Source organism: Oncorhynchus tshawytscha, linkage group LG07, assembly GCF_018296145.1.
Source record: "Oncorhynchus tshawytscha isolate Ot180627B linkage group LG07, Otsh_v2.0, whole genome shotgun sequence".
NCBI classification, from domain to species: Eukaryota; Metazoa; Chordata; class Actinopteri; order Salmoniformes; family Salmonidae; genus Oncorhynchus; species Oncorhynchus tshawytscha.
This window is the reverse complement of record NC_056435.1, coordinates 52231496-52251983: the sequence shown is the minus strand read 5'-3', so window position 1 is coordinate 52251983 and position 20488 is coordinate 52231496. Positions and strand designations below refer to the sequence as shown.

Here is a 20488-nt window from a genome sequence, read left to right as displayed (position 1 = left end):
GGTATCTGGAACCTCAAGATGTAGGCCCTTGATGAACTCAAACCCCAGAAGGCAATGGCATGATAATGGACTTGAGGCCCAACCAAGGTCAGGACTTCAGGAATTATGTGTTTTCAGTTTTTAGTTCCATGTTTTCCCATCACTAGGACTGACATTCAGAAGTGGACTTAGCTCTATGTTTCGCTAGTTTCTAATGCAATGGGCCCCTGCTCCCCAGGGGACCCCCACTGACTGATTCTGAACGCAAATGTGATGATTAAACAGCTTTATAGGGCATACACATTGCACAATTGCCTGAAATTAAATACATATGGGGGGGCCTTTTGAAGATAGAGGAACCTTATACAAAGATCTAATTATGTCTGTATGTGCATAAATATAGAACACATAGTCTTTGTGATGTCTACACGGTACTTTGTGATGTCTGTAGAGCACAGGACTTTGTACAGTAGTAGGATAAGCCCAATGCCTTGTTATTATAGTCTGGTTGTCCAAGGCTAAGATATAAGCACCCTCTTCTGAATGTATACCAGACCAGAATCTGTTAAAATTATTCCTTCTATACAGAGTGATCAAAGTCACTAACTGTAATACAAAATATCAGTATTATCTGTAATTCCTTTAATGTCACTGAGAGTTGTAAACCGTATAAATTAGGAAATTAACCTGTTTCAACAAGAATTGAAAGTCAGTTATCCTATATTGGAATTGTACAATGTGTTATTCTGTGTAGCTATGCTGAAACGTCAGTCTTTCCCAACCCAGCTGAGAGGATCACAGTCCTGCAGGCATTCTTTTGGACACTAAAAGTGCAGCTCTCATTCAAATATCTGGATCCCGTGCAAGCAAATTAATGACTTGTCAGCCCTCATGTTTTTGCGTCCCCCTTCAGGCAGAAGAATCTGGAATCTTGACAGGGCTGTTATCCATAAAAGCTCCAGCAGCAGACAATTGCACCAACCACTGACCTCCAGGCAGGAACTCAACAGACTCGACCAGCAGTACTCGCCTTCGGACCCTCTCTCTCTCTCACTCACTGCAGGATGGCAGGTCCTCTCTTGGCAGGCAGGCATGAGACTCTCCCCGGGCCGATGCAGGTTGCCCAACAGAGGGTCAATGAACGAGGCCAGTGGGAGAACAAACTTGAGTTTATTCTAACTGTGGCTGGCGCAATTGTTGGACTTGGAAATATATGGAGATTTCCCTATCTTTGTTACAAGAACGGTGGGGGTGAGTCAACAAAGTCCTATTTTTGTCTTTTGGTTAAATACAGAGAGCTCCAAAAGTATTGGGACAATGGTTTGTTTCTGCACTCCAGCATTTTGGATTTGAAATGATACAATGACAATGAGGTTAAAGTGCAAACTGTCAGCTTTAATTTGAGAGTATTTTCATTTATATTGGGTAAACCGTTTAAAAATTATACCACTTTTTGTTCATAGTCCCACCATTTTAGGGGACCAAAAGTTACTTATATGTGTATTAAAGTAGTCAAAAGTTTAGTTTTTGGTCCCATATTCCTAGCACGCAATGATTACGTCAAGCTTGTGACTCTACAAACATGTTGGATGCATTTGCTGTTTGTTTTGGCTTTGTTTCAGATTATTTTGTGCCCAATAGAAATTCATGGTAAATAATATATTTGTATAATTTTGGAGTCCTTTTTATTGTAAATAAGAATAGAACATGTTTCTAAACACTTCTATATTAATGTGGATACTACCATGATTACGGATAATACTGAATGGATCGTGAATAATGATTAATGAGAAAGTTACAGGCGCACAAATATCATGCCCCCTCTCCCCCCCAAAGTGCTAACCTCCCTTATTATTGTAATGGTGAGAGGTTAGCATGTCTTGTGTATGATATTTGTGCATATGTAACTTTCTCACTCATCATTATTCATGATTAATTCAGGATCATCCGTAATCATGGTAGCATCCATATTAATGGAGAGGTGTTTAGTGTTTCGGGGGGTAGGTCCCTTTTAAAAAATTCTTTAGAACTTCCAAAATGTTCTTTAGAACTTCCAAAATACGTCTCATAGTTATGGGTCAGTAATAAAAATAATAAGTAATAATTTGAAATATGTGCAGTCTGTGAGATATGTGGCTGTTGATCTAATGTCTCATAACAGCTATTCTTACATTGAGCCAGTTGGCTAGCTCGAGAGTTGGTTCTGGCTCGCGAGAATACTGTTATTAAGGTCACCAGCTCCGTCTTAATTTTTGATTCCCATGACTAAGCAACCGTTTTTTTAAAATTCCTGCTAAATTTCTTGATGTTTTGTACCTAAACACCATTCAGTGTCACATCAGAGAACATGAAATTAACCAAAAACATTTTTGATCTTATTCAATATTGTTCACTTATTTGCATCTTGCATGTATTTGGTGTACAGTTTACAATATACACTGAGTGTACAAAACAGGAACACCTGCTCTTTGCATGACAGACTGACAAGGTGAATCCAGCTGAAAGCTATGATTCCATCAATCAGTGTAGATGAGGGAGAGGAGAGAGGTTAATTAAATAAGGATTTTAAGCTTTGAGACAATTGAGAAATGGATTGTGTATGTGTGCCATTCAGAGGGTGAATGAGCAAGACAAACGATTTAAGTGCCTTTGAACAGGGTATGGTAGTAGGCGGCAGGCGCACCGGGTTGAGTGTGTCAGGAACTGCAAAGATGCTGTTTTTTTTAAACATTCAACAGTTTCCCGTGTGTATCAAGAATGGTCCACCACCCAAAGGACATCCAGCCAACTTGACACAACTGTGGGAATCATTGGAGTCAACATGGGCCAGCATCTCTGTGGAACTCTTTCGACACATTGTGTAGTCGATACCCCGACGAATTGATGCTGTTCTGAGGGCAAAATGGGGGTGCAACTCAATATTAGGAAGGTGTTCCTATTGTTTTGTATACTCAGTGTATACTACATGCTTAACTTGTATGTGATTCTACAATAGATACTAGAAAATATAATGTTGTATTACACACTTTCCACTCCTAATAACATTACATTGAAGTTTCCAAATTTGTTCCCTTTTAATAAAAAGTTTGGTTGTGAGAGCATATGATGAAATTATCCTATTATTTTATCCAAGTCTCTCTGTCTTGTTTACAAATGCATGGTTGATTTGCTGCCTGGTCAGTTCAGGCAAAAAGAGAAAAGAGAAGGATTGGTTTGTTGTTTAGCCTAAAGCTCCTTTAAATGACACAAATAAACAAAGCTGCATCCAAATACTGTAGTTGAACCCCTTGAAAACTCATACCGTCTGACCCCATGGTCATTGTGCTGGCTTCTCATTCCCATTCCTTTGAGATAAGTAAGTATACATTAATTCACCTTGCATGGTATCAGGATTTTTTTGTTGGGGGGGGGGGGGTTCCACACTGCACTTTCAAGGGTGTGTTTGGTTTGCACAGTAGTGTGACCCGATCAGTAGTGATGGAGGTTGAAAAGTCATCTGTCGCAGACAACAGGAATTTGATTTCTAAAACTGGGTATATTGTGAGGGTGTGATCCATGATCCATGAGACAAATTTAAATTTAAAGTGGCATGAAAATAAATTGGTTTGTTCAGATGTATAATGATGAAAGATACAAAGACTTATGCATACTGTCAGTGTCAACTTAATCTCAGCACCCAGAACCAAAACAGCTGTCACAAGATATTGTCAACTGAAGGTTAAAGTTTGAACATAGATTAACATCAAGCAGTCCTAATATGTGACTCCTTCCTGTACTGTAGGTGCGTTCTTCATCCCGTACATCCTGTACCTGGTGACCTGTGGCATCCCTCTGTTCATCCTGGAGACGGCTCTGGGACAGTACACCAGCCAGGGGGGCATCACCTGCTGGAGGAAAATCTGCCCGCTGTTTGAGGGTGAATATTGCTGTACAGTTCTGTGCACTTAAAAGTTATGTTTTCAAATGCCTTTGCTGCAGCTCAAGTAGGCTACATTGTTTTCATTGTGACAAATTCTCTCGTAGGATGAGCCTGAGCCTTGAAGTGCTTTTCGCATTTCATAATGTAGATGTCTTGCATGGTCTTGCTACAGCACAGTAAAGATTACGGTACATCATTATGTAAAGTATAAACCATAATGAAGTAAACAGAATAAACCACTTTGCAATGAATAGTAGAGTGAGACTTAGAGTAGAATGAGTAGGTGTGGTTCCTTATTCGTGCTGAGACACGAAACAAATAGTTGCTTTGTGATCTTCATTCATTAAGATTTTTGTGCAGTTACATAGGGCCCCCATTTATTACCATTCAAAAGTTTTAGAACACCTACTCATTCAAGGGTTTTTCTTTATTTGGACTATTTTCTACATTGTAGAATAATAGTGATGACATCAAAACTGTGAAATAACACATGGAATCATGAAGTAACCAAAAAAGTGTTAAACAAATTAAAATATATTATAAATGTGAGATTCCTCAAATAGCCACCCGTTGCCTTGATGACAGCTTTGCACACTCTTGGCATTCTCTCAACCAGCTTCACCTGGAATGCTTTTCCAACAATCTTGAAGGAGTTACCACATATGCTGAGCACTTGTCGACTGCTTTTCCTTCACTCTGCGGTCCGACTCATCCCAAACCATCTCAATTTGGTTGAGGTAGGGGGATTGTGGTGGCCAGGTGATCTGATGCAGCACTCCATCACTCGCCTTCTTGGTAAAATAGCCCTTACACAGCCTGGAGGTGTGTTGGGTCATTGTCCTGTTGAAAAACAAATGATAGTCCCACTGAGCCCAAACCAGATGGGATAGGGTATCGCTGCAGAATACTGTGGTAGCCACGCTGGTTAAGTGTGCCTTGAATTCTAAATAAATCACAGACAGTGTCACCAGCAAAGCACCCCCACACCACAACACCTCTTCCTCCATGCTTTACAGAGGGAAATACACATGCAGAGATCATCCATTCACGCACACCACGTCTCACAAGGACATAGCGGTTGGAACCAAAAATCTCCAATTTGGACTCCAGATGAAAGGAAACATTTCCACCGGTCTAATATCCATTGCTCGTGTTTCCTGGCCCAAGCAAGTCTCTTCTTATTATTGGTGTCCTTTAGTAGTGGTTTCTTTGCAGCAATTTGACCATGAAGGCCTGATTCACACAGTCTCCTCTGAACAGTTGATGTTGAGATGTGTCTGTTACTTGAGCTCTATGAAGCATTTATTTGGGCTGCAATTTCTGAGGCTGGCAACTCTAATGAACTTATCCTCTGCAGCAGAGGTACCTCTGGGTCTTCCATTCCTGTGGCGGTCCTGAGAGCCAGTTTCATCATAGCGCTTGATGGTTTTTGCGACTGTACTTGAAGAAACGTTCAAAAGTTCTTGAAATTCTCTGTATTGACTGACCTTCATGTCTTAAAGTAAAAGTAATGTTGGACTGTTGTTTCTCTTTGGTTATTTGAGCTGTTCTTGCCATAATATGGACTTGGTCTTTTACCAAATAGGGTTATCTTCTGTATACCACCCCTATCTTGTCACAACACAACCGATTGGCTCAAACGCATTAAGAAGTAAAGAAATTCAACAAATGAACTTTTAAGAAGGCACACCTGTTAATTGAAATGCATTCCAGGTGACTACCTCAGGAAGCTGGTTGAAAGAATGCCAAGAGTGTATGAAGCTGGCTATTTGAAGAATCTCAAATATAAAATATATTTTGATTTGTTTAACACTTTTTTGGTTACTACATGATTTCATTTGTGCTATTTCATAGTTTATGTCTTCACTATTATTAGACAATGTAGAAAATAGTCAAAATAAAGAAAAACCCTTAAATGAGTATGTGTTCTAAAACCTTTGACCGGTAGTGTATATCCAACTAATATTACAACAGCGTCCCTTTCTGAAGACCGTGTCTGAATTAAATGTTCACTTTTTTAAATCAATAATAATATATGCCATTTAGCTGATCCTTTTAGCTAAAGTGTCTAACTGCACAGAGATAGCATACATCTTAGCAGCAGGAAATTAACCTTTCGTGACCCTGGTGTTGCTACTAGAGCCATGCTTTTACCAACTGAGTCTGAGTCCCACATTAATTGATGTCATGATCAAACAGCTGAAGCAAGCACACACACACACACACAAATAAAAAATGTGTTCAAAAATGCAAATCAGTCAGACAGTCTTCAGAAGGGCTACTTGAAACAAATTGATTTGGATCTTAGACATACAGTATTTTCAGAATGAATGTGGGCCTGTGGTAACCTTAATCTGACTAAATCTATCATGGAAGCCCAAAGGCCGGCAGATGGCGATATTGAGTCGTGTCATTTTACCATCCAAATGCATTGTATGCAGCCAGCAATAGTTTTGTATCCCTCATTGACCAGTTTATGCCTAAAACATTCTCCATTCAGGCTGCATAGGCTGCATTTTCCTCCTTAAATATATTTAATTATGAGACAAACTGGGAAAATATGCTTACTTTCATTATGAAAAAACATTTTCCATCACCAGTGACTAAATGCTAATTCAAGATGTTGTGTATTGCGTTCAGCCAATCAGGTTGCATCAGTCCGTTCTCTCACCCCTAACCTAACACAGCGCTGTATTAAATCAAATCAAATGTTATTGGTCACATACACATATTTAGTAGATGTTATTGCGGGTGTAGTGAAATGATTGTGTTCCTAGCTCCAACAGTGCAGTAATATCTAATAATTCACAATAATACACACAAATCTAAAGTTAAAGAATGTTAAGCAATATATAAATATTAGGACGAGCAATGTCTGAGTGGCATTGACTAAAATACATTAGAATAGAATACAGTATATACATACAAAATGAGTAAAGCAGTATGTAAACACGATTAAAGTGACTAATGTTCCATTATTAAAGTGACCAGTGATTTCATGTCTATGTATATAGGGCAGCAGCCTCTAAGGTGAAGGGTTGAGTAACCGGGTTGTAGCCGGCTAGTGATGGCTATTTAACAGTCTGATGCCCTTGAGATAGAAGCTGTTTTTCAGTCTCTCGGTCCCAGTTTTTTTGCACCTGTACTGACCTCGCCTTCTGGATAGTAGCAGGGTGAACAGGCAGTGGCTCGGGTGGTTGATGTCCTAGATGATCTTTTTGGCCTTCTTGTGACATTGGGTGCTGTATGTGTCCGGGAGGGCAGGCATTGGGCAGACTGCACCACCCTCTGGAGAGCCCTGTGGTTGTGGCTGGGCTGATGAGACAGTGGATTGCGCAGTCAGATGAAACAGAGTAAATAGGCATATTGACATCATAGATGTAGCCAGTGGTATCTTGTGGAATAGACACAGGCTGGAATGCAATTTTAACAAATCAGCATTCAGGATTAGACCCAGCGTTGAATAATTAAATGATCATGTCCGAGACGCCGGTGTTTGGAGGATATATTGGCACGGGTGTTGTTGGCAGACCGTGCCAATATATTCTTCAAACACTGGCTTCAAGTGCATTATCACTTTTATACAATGGGTTATCAACATATTCAAATAATGATTTACATATTTTCATTAGAAACATAATTTTGATGAATTTGTTGTTCGTTCTGTCGATTCGGTTGCTAGAGACGCAGCCCAGTTCAGTCTTTTTGTTCTGTATCTATAGACACGGCCCAGTTGTTTGTTCTAAATGTTCTATTGCCATACTGCCTGGCAACGTATTTAGGGCTAATTTTATCCTTGCCACCCCCTCTGAAACTAACTTCAGCTCTTTGTTGAGTGTTGCAGTCATTTCAGTCGCTGTAGTAGCTGACGTGTATAGTGTTGAGTCATCCGCATACATAGACACTCTGGCTTTACTCAAAGTCAGTGGCAAGTAGTTAGTAAAAATTTAGAAAAAAAAGCAAGGGGCCTAAACAGCTACCCTGGGGAATTCCTGATTCTAACTGGATTACATTTGAGAGGCTTCCATTAAATAGACACCGGCTGGAATGCGGTTTCAGGATTAGACCCACCTGTTGTATAATGCCAGATAATTGGACAGTTGGAAAAGATATCGGACACCTTGCAATCATGACGCAATAAGTGCCTATACATGCAGATGGTACTTGCTACAAAGTTGCAGAAAGCTAAACCAACAACCACACAAACTGAAATTGGATACATCGTAAACGCAGGTCCAGTGAGGAAAAAACCTGGCTGGCATTGTTTTTGCAGAGACATTTTTTTATGGAGCATCTCAGATGCCATCTGATGTCCCAACATGGTGAGTGATGAACATGCAATTCTCTGGTCCCCACTGCAGACATGATGCAAGTGGCGCTATGCTGTTAAATACTCCACGTTTCTAGTTTGACCAGCTGTTTTCAGCAATTGATATTTGAATTCGCTTGTCATATTGGCAGGTTTGCTAGCAACAAAAACTATTTTGCTAGCTTCTAGCCTAGTGTTTGATATGCAATGCCATTTCGTCGTAATGTACAGTGTCGAGTGTCCTGATGAGGACGCAAACTTTTCTAGCAATGCCAGGCAAACCCGGCAATTACCACTTCATTCTGTATTCTGGCTGCTCGTTGGCTAGTTAGCAGCAAGCAAGGGATAAGAACATTGCTATCGTGCATGGCTAGTATGGATCATAAAGAACGAATGACTGGGTCGAGTCTCTAGCAACCAAAAGATGAGAAACTATGAATTTGCTTATATAAATCAATATCAACAGGGAAAAAAATGTATTTCTACAGGTAAATGTGTGATTTCATATTGTTTTATTCCACAATTGTGGTATAATCTTTACATAACGTAAAAATGAATGACAGATTTATTGAGTAGTCACGCAATTTGTCACGCAATTTGACATCTAACTAAGATGTTTGGTGCAGTATACTGTATCTCAAGTGAAAAAAAATCATAAATTTTTTGTTTCTCGCTAAACGACAACAAACACTTCATTGAATAATCCCTTCTGTTGACCAATCACCGACGAAGCTACGCCCCTTCATCAGTGCCACAAATTTTGGGGGGCTAGATCGTAAAATATCGCTTTTTGGTCTTAATTTAAGGTGAGACATAAGGTTAGCAGTGTGGTTAAGGTTAGGTTTAAAATAACATTTTAAGAACATACATTTTAGAAACGGGCGTGGTTTAGACTTTGTCTGTGGTAACCAGTGACGACGCTTTGGCTTGCCTCGAGAGAAAAAATGTGTGCACGAACTGACGAAAATGTCCTGGCTGAAGGCCGCGTTCAAGTGCAAGTCGGAACTAGGAAACTCGGAAATATCCAACCTACTAACTGATTGATCGCGACACGCGTACAACTATAACCTGTTAGGATGTTCGAAATAATGTTACGGAAATCGAAGCCTATGCCGCCTGATGTTTTAGGTGCTAACCGGTCCACAAAGGATATGAACGTTTTGCCGGCTGCACACAATGCATTTGGACAGTAAGGTGACAAGACTCAATTATGTGCCGCACAGGCCTTTGGGTTGCTGTCATTGGGAATCAACTGCAGTGAAGGTCATTTGAAAAAACGTGTTAGTTTTTTATGAGCATGTTGCTATGTTTTGCTTGTCTTCATCAGGAATGGGCTATGCCGCCCAGGTGATCACTATATATGGATGTATGACCTACATAGTGATTCTGGTGTGGGCTTTCCTCTACCTGTTCTCATCCTTCACTGCTGACCTGCCATGGGCTAACTGCAACAATGCTTGGAACACAGGTATTTACAATATTGTTGACTTGACTGAAATTTGGTGCAGAGGAGGACTGCTTTGTGCATATGTTTCAACTGAAACAGACCCCAGCTGGCTGAGGGGTCCCCACTGACTGATTTTTAACACAACTTTATATGGCCTATATCTATTTAATCATTTCTTGAAATTAAAAACACAAATGTAACAGGTCCCAAAATGGCCAAATCCCCTGACTTGGTGGCAGTTTTAATCAAACGGTGTATTCGAGGCTGCTGGGTTGCGATAATCTTTATAGGAGCAACTACCTCTGAAGCCTAGTTATTTTCTCTTTTTTTATTTTACCTTTATTTAACTAGGCAAGTCAGTTAAGAACAAATTCGTATTTACAATGACGGCCTATGAACTGCCTTGTTCAGGGGCAGAAACAGAAAGACAGATTTTTACCTTGTCAGCTTAGGGATTCGATCTAGCAACTGGCCCAACCACTAGGCTACCTGCTGCCACAGTAATGAAGCACAGAGTGCTGCTAACAAGTAACATCCATCACTGAAATTCAATGACTCTTATCAACAACAAAAAATTCTAACCGCTTGCAGCCATGGTAGTTCAGTGAGGGGAGATCATGAGCAATCAGTGTGTTCACGTGAACATCTTCTGACAGTTTGCACAAATACTGCAGACAGTGAGAATAATGGGGGAGAAGAGCTGTCTGGTATCTTCTACCCCCCGCCCCCTCTCTCTCTAACACAAACACACACACCTCTTTTACGCTGCTGCTACTCTCTGTTTATCTTATATGCATAGTCACTTTAACTATACATTCATGTATATACTTCCTCAATTGGCCTGACCAACCAGTGCTCCCGCACATTGGCTAACTGGGCTATCTGCATTGTGTCCCACCACCCGCCAACCCCTCTTTTTACACTTCTGCTACTCTCTGTTCATCATATATGCATAGTCACTTTAACGATACTTACATGTACATACTACCTCAATAAGCCTGACTAACAGGTGTCTGTATACAGCCTTGCTACTCTTTTTTCAAATGTATTTTTACTGTTGTTTTATTTCTTTACTTACCTACACACACACTTCTTTTTCTTTCTTTTTTTCACACCATTGGTTAGAGCCTGTAAGTAAGCATTTCACTGTAAGGTCTACACCTGTTGTATTCAGGGCGCATGACAAATAAACTTTTATTTGATTTGAAAGTGTTTACCTTGTCATCAGACCTCTTTAAAACATTTTCTCAGATTGAAAGAAATAGCGTTTAACATGTTAAGGGTTCATATTTCTTTTGAGTCATTTACATTAAGAGGATCTGTCTATTAGGTTGCATATGCATTTGAAGCTGTCAACTTTATAACCTGTTTCAACTAGACTTGAATGTATTTCAGATTTTTGTGTGACATTTGGCACCAAGAATGCCAGCACCAATTGGACTGTTCCACTCCTGAATGTGTCATCTTCCGTTGTGGAGTTTTGGCAGTAAGTCTATTTATAAATGCTGTGTTTTTAACCCCACTGCATCGTTCGTGATTAGATTCTTGACTCCTCAATTTATAAATGAATCAGATACTATTGTCTTATTTCTTAAAATGAACTATTGGAATTATGAAATGATTCTTATAAGCATACAATAGACTACAATACATTTACATACAATATATTTTATTTTGGTGATCAAATGTATTGCTGTGTCAACTATTTCTCCTTACAGCCGGCGAGTGCTGAGAATGTCAGATGGAATTGAGTCATTGGGAGGCATTAGATGGGAGCTGGCTCTGTGTCTTCTGCTGTCCTGGGCCATCTGCTACTTCTGTATCTGGAAAGGAGTTAGGTCTACAGGGAAGGTGATTTTGATTTCATATATTAGTCAAGACAGTCGTTTCATAATTATGCATCATCCCAATCTCAATCAATCTTGAATTCAGAGGTAACAAAATAAACATAAAATTAACAGAGGGACAGCTATTTGATGTAGCTTTAAAGTTATTTGGTGCAATTATGGGCCCATAGTTGGTATGGTGATGCCGGGAATGCTTGGCTATATTGTGTTTTCTGTGTTCTACTAATCCTGTACTACTAATTCATAGGCAGCCTACTTCACGGCCACCTTCCCCTATGTAATGCTAGCGGTGCTATTTGTCCGAGGAGTGACCCTTCCAGGAGCTAAAGATGGCATATTCTACTACTTGTATCCCAATGTTACACGCCTCGTTGATCCACAGGTATTATCTGTAGTATGGGCAATTTTCCCAGACACAGATAAAGACTAGTCCTGGACGACAACAAAAAAACACTTCAAGTTGAGTATTTCCATTGAACATCCTTAGTCCAGGAGTATGCTTCATTGGTGTCCAGGAAACCGGCCCTCTAAATCCTTGTTTAGTCTCGCTTCTTACTGATATACATTTCCCTTGTGTTACTTAAATATGTTCAGTTTATGACTTTAGTTTCCCTCTTCTTTGTCTGTTTGCTCGTTAATAAGGTTTGGATGGATGCAGGAACCCAGATATTCTATTCTTACGCCATATGCCTGGGCTACCTGACCTCTCTTGGAAGCTACAACAAATACAACAACAACTGCTACAAGTGAGGCTTCAACTAGTGTGTGGGTTTGATTAAAAATTGGAGGTAATAATTTGGCACATTGAAGATCTCACATAGTTTGCTTATTTAGCAGTACCAGGAGGATCTATGGTCACAAGATCTCTTCAGTCAGAAAAAGCACATCTGGTTAGGTGAGGTGCAGGCTGGAGAAGTAGAATGCATGGAAAAGAAAAACCACATACTCTCATGGCTCTGACACATTCCTTTTTATCACTTAATAACGTTTCAACAGCAAGCTGCCTTCAGGGTTTCATCTGGCAAGCACTGCAGGTCAAGATCTCTTCAGAGCATATAATAACAGTTTGCTTATTCACCTACGCCAGGAGGATTCATGACACATTACCTCAATCGTCCTGAACATTAATAACATGTATTTAAATCTTATTAGACCCTTGCCAACAGTGTATGTGAAAGAGGAAGGTGTCTTTATACTTTAAACTTGTTTTGTACCTTGCAGAGATTCCTTCTACCTGTGCTTGTTGAACAGTGGGACCAGCTTTGTGTCTGGTTTTGCCATTTTCTCCATACTGGGTTATATGGCTGGAGAACAGGGTGTGGACATCTCTGTGGTTGCTGAGTCAGGTGAGTCTTTAAAGGACATCAATCTACAATGGTATGACTCCCTATTATCCTACTGATCACCCCAAGTACTGTCTGACAACATAATTGCTCAGCATTGTGGATGGCTGAGAGAGTGGGATGCGAAGATAGAAAAATTATGTTCAAGACAAACAGTATCTGATTTTCTATCCTGTCCTCAGCCTGCACTTTAATCATCAGAGAGAGCTGGCCCATCTGCTTTAGTTAGTGAGATCTGTGCCTACTTCACCTTTCTTCTGAACTTCATTTTGTCTGCATCTATACCTTGTCTGGTAGAAGCACTGTCTCAGCTCATGAAATCTACTTTTTTGACATGCATAACTAAATGTCTCGTTAAATTAATTCAATCAGATTGCATTTGGGTACATATATTCTGTAATTTTTTCATTGTTGTGCTGCTGAAGGTCCTGGCCTGGTCTTCATAGTGTACCCTCAGGCAGTGTCCCTGCTCCCCTGCCCTCAGTTCTGGGCTGTCTGCTTCTTCACCATGATCATCCTGTTGGGAGTAGATAGCCAGGTTAGAGCTCAACACACCTGGGTGTCCTGTCCCTGTTGTGTCCTTCCCTTTACCTTTCCCTCCTATGTACCTTGCCTTCTCTCTCATTTTCCCCAGTTTGTCGCCCTTGAGAGCCTTATGACCTCGGTAACGGACTTCTATCCCAACCTCATCAGAAAGGGCTACCGGAGGGAGCTTCTGCTGCTGCTCATCTGCTGCTGCTGCTACCTGGTCGGTCTCATCATGATCACAGAGGTGAGAGGTTGTTGCTGTATGACCACAGGTAGAGGTGGTTTTCTAAAACTGAAAACTTAATATCAGGAACATGAATTGTGAAGTGTTATATTGAGGTAAGTGAAATAACTTCAAAAGAATGGCAATAAAAGGTTGGATCTAAGCAGCACTTTTTCAAAACTAAATCATAAAATATACTGAACAAAAATATAAACGCAACATGCAACAATTTCAAAGATTTTACTAAGTTAGTTCATAGAAGAAAATCTGTCAATTTAAATGAATTCATGAGGCCCTTATCTATGGATTTCACATGACTGTGCAGGGGAGCAGCCATGGGTGGGCCTGGGTATAAGTATTCAGACCCTTTGCTATGAGACTCAAAATTGAGCTCAGGTGCATCCCGTACCTTCTCCGCCATGGTTTCAGAGCTGGTCATGGGTGCACCTCAGCCACTCTCAAGGTTCTAAACGATATCTTAACCGCCATCGATAAGAAACAATACTGTGCAGCCGTATTCATTGACCTGGCCAAGGCTTTCGACTCTGTCAATCACCACATCCTCATCGGCTGACTCAACAGTCTTGGTTTCTCAAATGATTGCCTCGCCTGGTTCACCAACTACTTCTCCGACAGAGTTCAGTGTATCAAATCGGAGGGCCTGTTGTCAGGGCCTCTGGAAGTCTCTATGGGGGTGCCACGGGGTTCAATTCTTGGGCCGACTTTCTTCTCTGTATATATCAATGATGTCGCTCTTGCTGGTGGTGAGTCTCTGATCCACCTCTACGCAGACGACACCATTCTGTATACTTCTGGCCCTTCTTTGGGACACTGTGTTAACAACCCTCCAGATGAGCTTCAATGCCATACAACTCTCCTTCCGTGGCCTCCAACTGCTCTTAAATACAAGTAAAAGTAAATGCATGCTCTTCAACCGATCGCTGCCTGCAGCTGCCAGCCCATCCGACTAGCATCACTACTCTGGATGGTTCTGACTTAGAATATGTGGACAACTACAAATACCTAGGTGTCTGGTTAGACTGTAAACTCTCTCCTTCCAAACTCACATAAAACATCTCCAATCCAAAGTTAAATCTAGAATTGGCTTTCTATTTCGCAACAAAGCATCCTTCACTCATGCTGCCAAACATACCCTTGTAAAACTGACCATCTTACCGATCCTCGACTTTGGCGACGTCATTTACAAAATAGCCTCCAACACCCTACTCAACAAATTGGATGCAGTCTATCACAGTGCCATCTGTTTTGTCACCAAAGCCCCATATACTACCCACCACTGCGACCTGTACGCTCTCATTGGCTGGCCCTCGCTTCATACTCGTCGCCAAACCCACTGGCTCCAGGTAATCTACAAGACCCTGCTAGGTAAAGTCCCCCCTTATCTCAGCTCGCTGGTCACCATAGCAGCAGCCACCTGTAGCACACGTTCCAGCAGGTATATCTCACTTGTCACCCCCAAAGCCAATTCCTCTTTTGGCCGCCTCTCCTTCCAGTTCTCTGCTGGAAGACTGACTGGAACGAACTATAAAAATCTCTGAAACTGGAAGCAGCTCACAGATCACTGCACCTGTACATAGCCCATCTATAAATAGCCCAAACAACTACTGCTTCCCCTTTCTCTTTACTCCATTTTTAACTCTGTGTAGTTATATGTGTCCAACTGCTTTGCTTTTTCTTGGCCAGGTCGCAGTTGTAAATGAGAACTTGTTCTAAACTAGCCTACCTGGTTAAATAAAGGTGTAATAAAAAATGTAATTTAAAAAAATCCTGTTTTCATTGATCATACTTGAGATGTTTCTACAACTTGATTGGAGGCCAACTGTGGTAAATTCAATTGATTGGACATGATTTGGAAAGGCGCACACCTTTCTATATAAGGTCCCACAGTTGACAGTGCATGTCAGAGCAAAAACCATGCCATGAGCTCGAAGGAATTATCTGTACTCCGAGAAAGGATTGTGTTGAGGCACAAATCTGGGGAAGGGTACCAAACAATGTCTGTAGCATTGAAGGTCCCCAAGAACACCATGGCCTCCATCATTCTTAAATGGAAGAAGTTTGGAACCACCAAGACTCTTTCTAGAGCTGGCCGCCTGGGCAAACTGAGTAATCGGGGGAGAAGGGCCTTGGTCAGGGAGGTGACCAAGAACCCGATGGTCACTCTGACAGAGCTCCAGAGTTCCTCCTGTATAGATGAGGAAACCTTCCAGAAGGACAACCATCTCTGCAGCACTCCACCAATCAGGCCTTTATGGTAGAACCACTCATCAGTAAAAGGCACATGACAGCCTGCTTGGAGTTTGCCAAAAGGCACATAAAGACTCTCAGACCATGAGAAACAAGATTCTTTGGTCTGATGAAACCAAGATTGAACTCTTTTGCCTGAATGCCAAGCGTGGAGGAAACCTGATCATCCCTACGGCGAAGCATGGTGGTGGCACTGTCAGCATGATGTTTTTCAGCGGCAGGGACTGGGAGACTAGTCAGGATCAAGAGAAAGATGAACGGAGCAAAGTACAGAGATATCCTTGATCATAACCTACTCCAGAGTGCTCAGGATCTCAGACTGGGGCGAGGGTTCACCTTTCAACAGGACAACGACCCTAAGTACACTGCCAAGACCATGCAGGAGTGGCTTTGGGACAAGCCTCTGAATGTCCTTAAGTGGTACAGCCAGTGCCCGTATTTGAACCTGATTGAACATCTCTGGAGAGACCTGAAAATAGCTGTAATGCCAAGCTTATGGCGTCATACCGAGAAGTCTCAAGGCTGTAATCGCTGCCAAAGGTGCTTCAACAAAGTACTGAGTAACATTTTTTAAATCAATTTTTAGAATAAAGCTGTAACGTAACAAAATGTGGAAAAAGTCAAGGGGTCTGTATACTTTCCGAATGCACTGTATGGATGCAGTGTAGTTTACTCAGCTACTTTGATCCAAGGCATTTATGGTTGGTTATTACAATAACTAAATTTGTAAACATTGATTTGACTTTATATTAAAGTTTTATTTTCTCACAGGGTGGCCTCTACATCATCCAGCTGTTTGATCATTATGTGTGCAGTGGTGCCACTCTGCTGCTCCTCTCCATATGCCAGTCACTCAGTATTGGATGGATATATGGTAAGAATAGACATTACACTATGTAATCATGGGCAAACATACACTACTGTTCAAAAGTTTGGCGTCACTTAGAAATGTCCTTGTTTTCCATGAAAACATGCATGAAATGAGTTGCAAAATTAATAGGAAATATAGTGAAGGTGTTGACAAGGTTATAAATAATGATTTTTAATTGAAATAATAATTGTGTCCTTCAAGCTTTGCTTTCATCAAATAATCCTCAATTTGCAGCAATTATAGCCTTGCAGATCTTTGGCATTCTAGTTGTCAATTTGTTGAGGTAATCTGAAGAGATTACCACCTCCCACAAGTTGGATTGGCTTGATGGGCACTTTTTACGTACCATATGGTCAAGCTGCTCCCACAACAGCTCAATAGGTGACTATGCTGGCCACTCCATTATAGAAATAATACCAGCTGACTGCTTCTTCCCTAAATAGTTTGTGCATAGTTTGGAGCTGTGCTTTGGGTCATTATTCTGTTGTAAGAGGAAATTGGCCCCAAATTAAGCGCCGTCCACAGGTTATAGCATGGCTTTGCAAAATGGAGTGATAGCCTTCCTTTTTCAAGATCCCTTTTACTCTGTACAAATCTCCCACTTTACCACCACCACCAAAGCACCCCCAGACCATCACATTGTCTCCACCATGCTTGTCAGATGGCGTCAAGCACTCTTCCAGCATCTTTTAATTTTTTCTGAGTCTCATGAATAATCTTCTTTGTGATCCGAACACCTCAAACTTAGATTTGTCTGTCCATAACACTTTTATCCAATCTTCCTCTGTCCAGTGTTTGTGTTTTTTTGCCCATCTTTTATTTTTATTGGCCAGTCTGACAAATGGCTTTTTCTTTGCAACTCTGCCTAGAAGGCCAGCATCGCGGAGTCACCTCTTCACTGTTGACATTGTGACTGATGTTTTGAGGACTTGTGAGGTGTCTGTTTCTCAAACTAGACACTCTAATGTACTTGTCCTCTTGTTCCGTTTTGCACGGGGGCCTCCCACTCCTCTTTCTATTCTGGTTAGAGACAGTTTGCGCTGTTCTGTGAAGGGAGTAGGACACAGCGTTGTACGAGATCTTCAGTTTCTTGGCAATTTCTAGCATGGAATAGCCTTCATTTCTCAGAGCAAGATAAGACTGATGAGTTTCAGAAGAAAGTTATTTGTTTCTGGCCATTTTGAGCCTGTAATTGAACCCACAAATTCTGATGCTCCAGATACTCAACTAGTCTAAAGAAGGCCAGTTTTATTGCTTCTTTAACCATAACAACAGTTTTCAACTGTGCTAAAATAATTGCCAAAGGGCTTTCTAATGATCTATTAGGCTTTTAAAATGATAAACTTGGATTAGCTAACACAACGTGCCATTGGAACACAGGAGTGATGGTTGCTGATAATGGGCCTCTGTATGCATATGTAGATATTCCATAAAAAATCTGCCGTTTCCAGCTACAATAGTCAACATAACAACATTAATGTCTACACTGTATTTCTGATCAATTTGACGTTATTGTAATGGACAAAATGTGATACAAAGTAATTGAAAATCCTTAAAGGGACTGTTCATGAGTATTTTGTCACATAATTGTCTCTGTCCAAGGTGCTGAACGCTTCTGTGACAACATTGAGGATATGATTGGCTACAGGCCCTCCTCCCTGCTGAAGTACTGTTGGCTCTACATTACTCCAACTATTGGCACCGTGAGTTTAAGACCAGTGCATTTTTATCATTCTTTCACAACAGTTATGCTTACAATATTTTGTGCTGTCCATTTAAATACAGTGTCAAGAAATAATGAAACAACATTGCTGTAAAAAAAAAAAAATCTCTTCAAGGTAACCTTTGTATTCTCGCTGCTGAAGTACAGCCCTCTGAAGTTCAACAACACCTATGTGTACCCGTGGTGGGCCTATGGGCTAGGCTGGATCCTGGCTATGTCCTCCCTCTCTCTCATCCCCATCACCATGGTCTACAAACTGTACCAGGCCAAAGGGACTTTCTGGCAGGTCAGTGGCATTATATGATGGAACGTTTTCCTTGGACATTTAAAAGTATGAATGGTTGCATCAAGTAAGTTAGATTGAGGTACAAACAAAAGTTTTTAAATTAAAAAGGCTAAATAAAATAAAATGAATCTGGTCAGAAATGCTGGGACCTTTCATTTGGGCCTTTTAACTCTAGCATACAGTTTCTGAGCTATTCTGAGATTTTGAAGAATACCTTTGCAGCAAATTGATTATACTTATATTGAGACCTCTTTGCTTCCCCAGCGCCTCCAGACAGTCTGTCGGCCAGCAGATGACCTTCCTATGATGAAGAAGGAGATGGCAGGTCTCTATGCTCTGGACCGTGTTACTGAAGATGAGAAGACCTACAACAATAATCTATAGACTGACTGGACTGTTCTCCTATTACTTTTCGGGCTGGTTTCCCAGACCCGAGATTAAGCCTAGTCCTGGACCAAGTATTATTTACCATGCTTTTCAGTCCAGGCTTAATCTGTGTCTGGGAAACCGTCCCTTTATATTCTATTATACTCTATTTTTGTAACTTTTTTAGTAAGGATTTTGGTTTTTGTGGGTTTAATACAGTTGAAGCTGGTCAGAGTTGTGCTTGAGGTATTGGTATTGTGTTTGGATTGCAGTATAGTTCATATTTTTGTATTTTGTATTAACTGAACATTTGTAGCATAATGTGTAAAATCATAGCAAAATATTTTTCTTATATGATTCAAATAATTAGTTGTAGACCATTCATAAATAAGATATACCTAGAACACCTAAACATTTTTGACCAGTTTCCCAGACTAAGCCTCCTCCTATGCTAAAAAGCACTTTCAATGGCAAATCTTCATTGAGCATGCTTTTTAGTCCAAGTCTAGGCTTAATCTGTATGTATACACTCTGTATACAATAGGTAATCAATCCAAGACATTGACGTTTACCTTTTTATTTTACTGGGGAAATGAACATTACACCCTGTACTTTACTGACTTTATTGTCCTCATGGGGAAATTTTGTTGCAGTGTCATGTACACGTTTAATGAACTCTTTGTAATTAACTATTCTTATTTGAAGAACCAAAATGACCAGCCTCAGGATCGAATTATTAACAATAGTGTAATAAACCCCTGTGCACAAGGTCACGAAAATATAATGCATTGCAGTCTACTGGTAAACTCCAAAGCCATTTCTGATGTATTTATGGCCGTGTCTAGACTTGACACTTCATGCAGCTACATACACCTACATTTTAGTTCTCTACCGTGACCACTGCGTGTCCAGATTCCCTTTTCCCACGCTATATTTAAATGCCAGTATGCATTCTACAAATGGTAGACTAGGCTAAATATGTCAAGAACAACCACTGATGGCAGTAGCTAACTACTGTAGCTAACTAGCCAGCTAACCTCTGTAGCTAGCAAGCAACGCTAAAGGGATTGAAAACAGGTTAGCATAACACTAGTTTTTCTAAATATTAGCTAGCTGGCTAGCATTTATGAGTCCAGCAAACACGTTCCTCATTCTAGGAACTTATTTCCTCCAACGTTATAATGGAAAGTTGCCTCTTTCCCAAAACGCAAGTTTTATGGAGACTTGTGGGAGGAGTGCTGAAGACGTTGCCCACTGTATGTGCTTTCGGTAGCCTTATTGCGTCTAGACTGAGGAGAAATCCGCAGACAATGCATCCCTGACCACCTAAAGTGGTCAGACACATCTGAGCACAATCAGACCACAAAGCGACTTTTGTG

The 20488-nt window shown here is 40.8% G+C and overlaps 1 protein-coding gene across 3 annotated transcripts; it reads left to right on the top strand.

Annotated features, from left to right (window-relative positions):
- Nucleotides 1–818: 818 nt before the first annotated feature.
- LOC112254798 (sodium- and chloride-dependent GABA transporter 2) lies at nucleotides 819–19879 on the top strand. 3 transcript variants are annotated; one of them, XM_024427668.2, is made up of 14 exons: nucleotides 819–1230; nucleotides 3761–3895; nucleotides 9535–9675; nucleotides 11050–11140; nucleotides 11373–11505; nucleotides 11749–11883; nucleotides 12144–12247; nucleotides 12723–12847; nucleotides 13270–13382; nucleotides 13479–13616; nucleotides 16635–16737; nucleotides 18337–18437; nucleotides 18573–18743; nucleotides 19008–19879. In XM_024427668.2, the coding sequence occupies exons 1-14, from the start codon at nucleotides 1044–1046 to the stop codon at nucleotides 19125–19127; spliced, it is 1797 nt and encodes a 598-aa protein (XP_024283436.1). In that variant the 5' UTR covers nucleotides 819–1043; the 3' UTR covers nucleotides 19128–19879. The 3 variants fall into 3 exon arrangements, with proteins under 3 accessions (XP_024283436.1, XP_024283439.1, XP_024283438.1); XM_024427671.1 differs by lacking the exons at nucleotides 819–1230; nucleotides 3761–3895 and adding an exon at nucleotides 8938–9013; XM_024427670.1 differs by lacking the exons at nucleotides 819–1230; nucleotides 3761–3895 and adding an exon at nucleotides 9021–9401.
- Nucleotides 19880–20488: the final 609 nt, after the last annotated feature.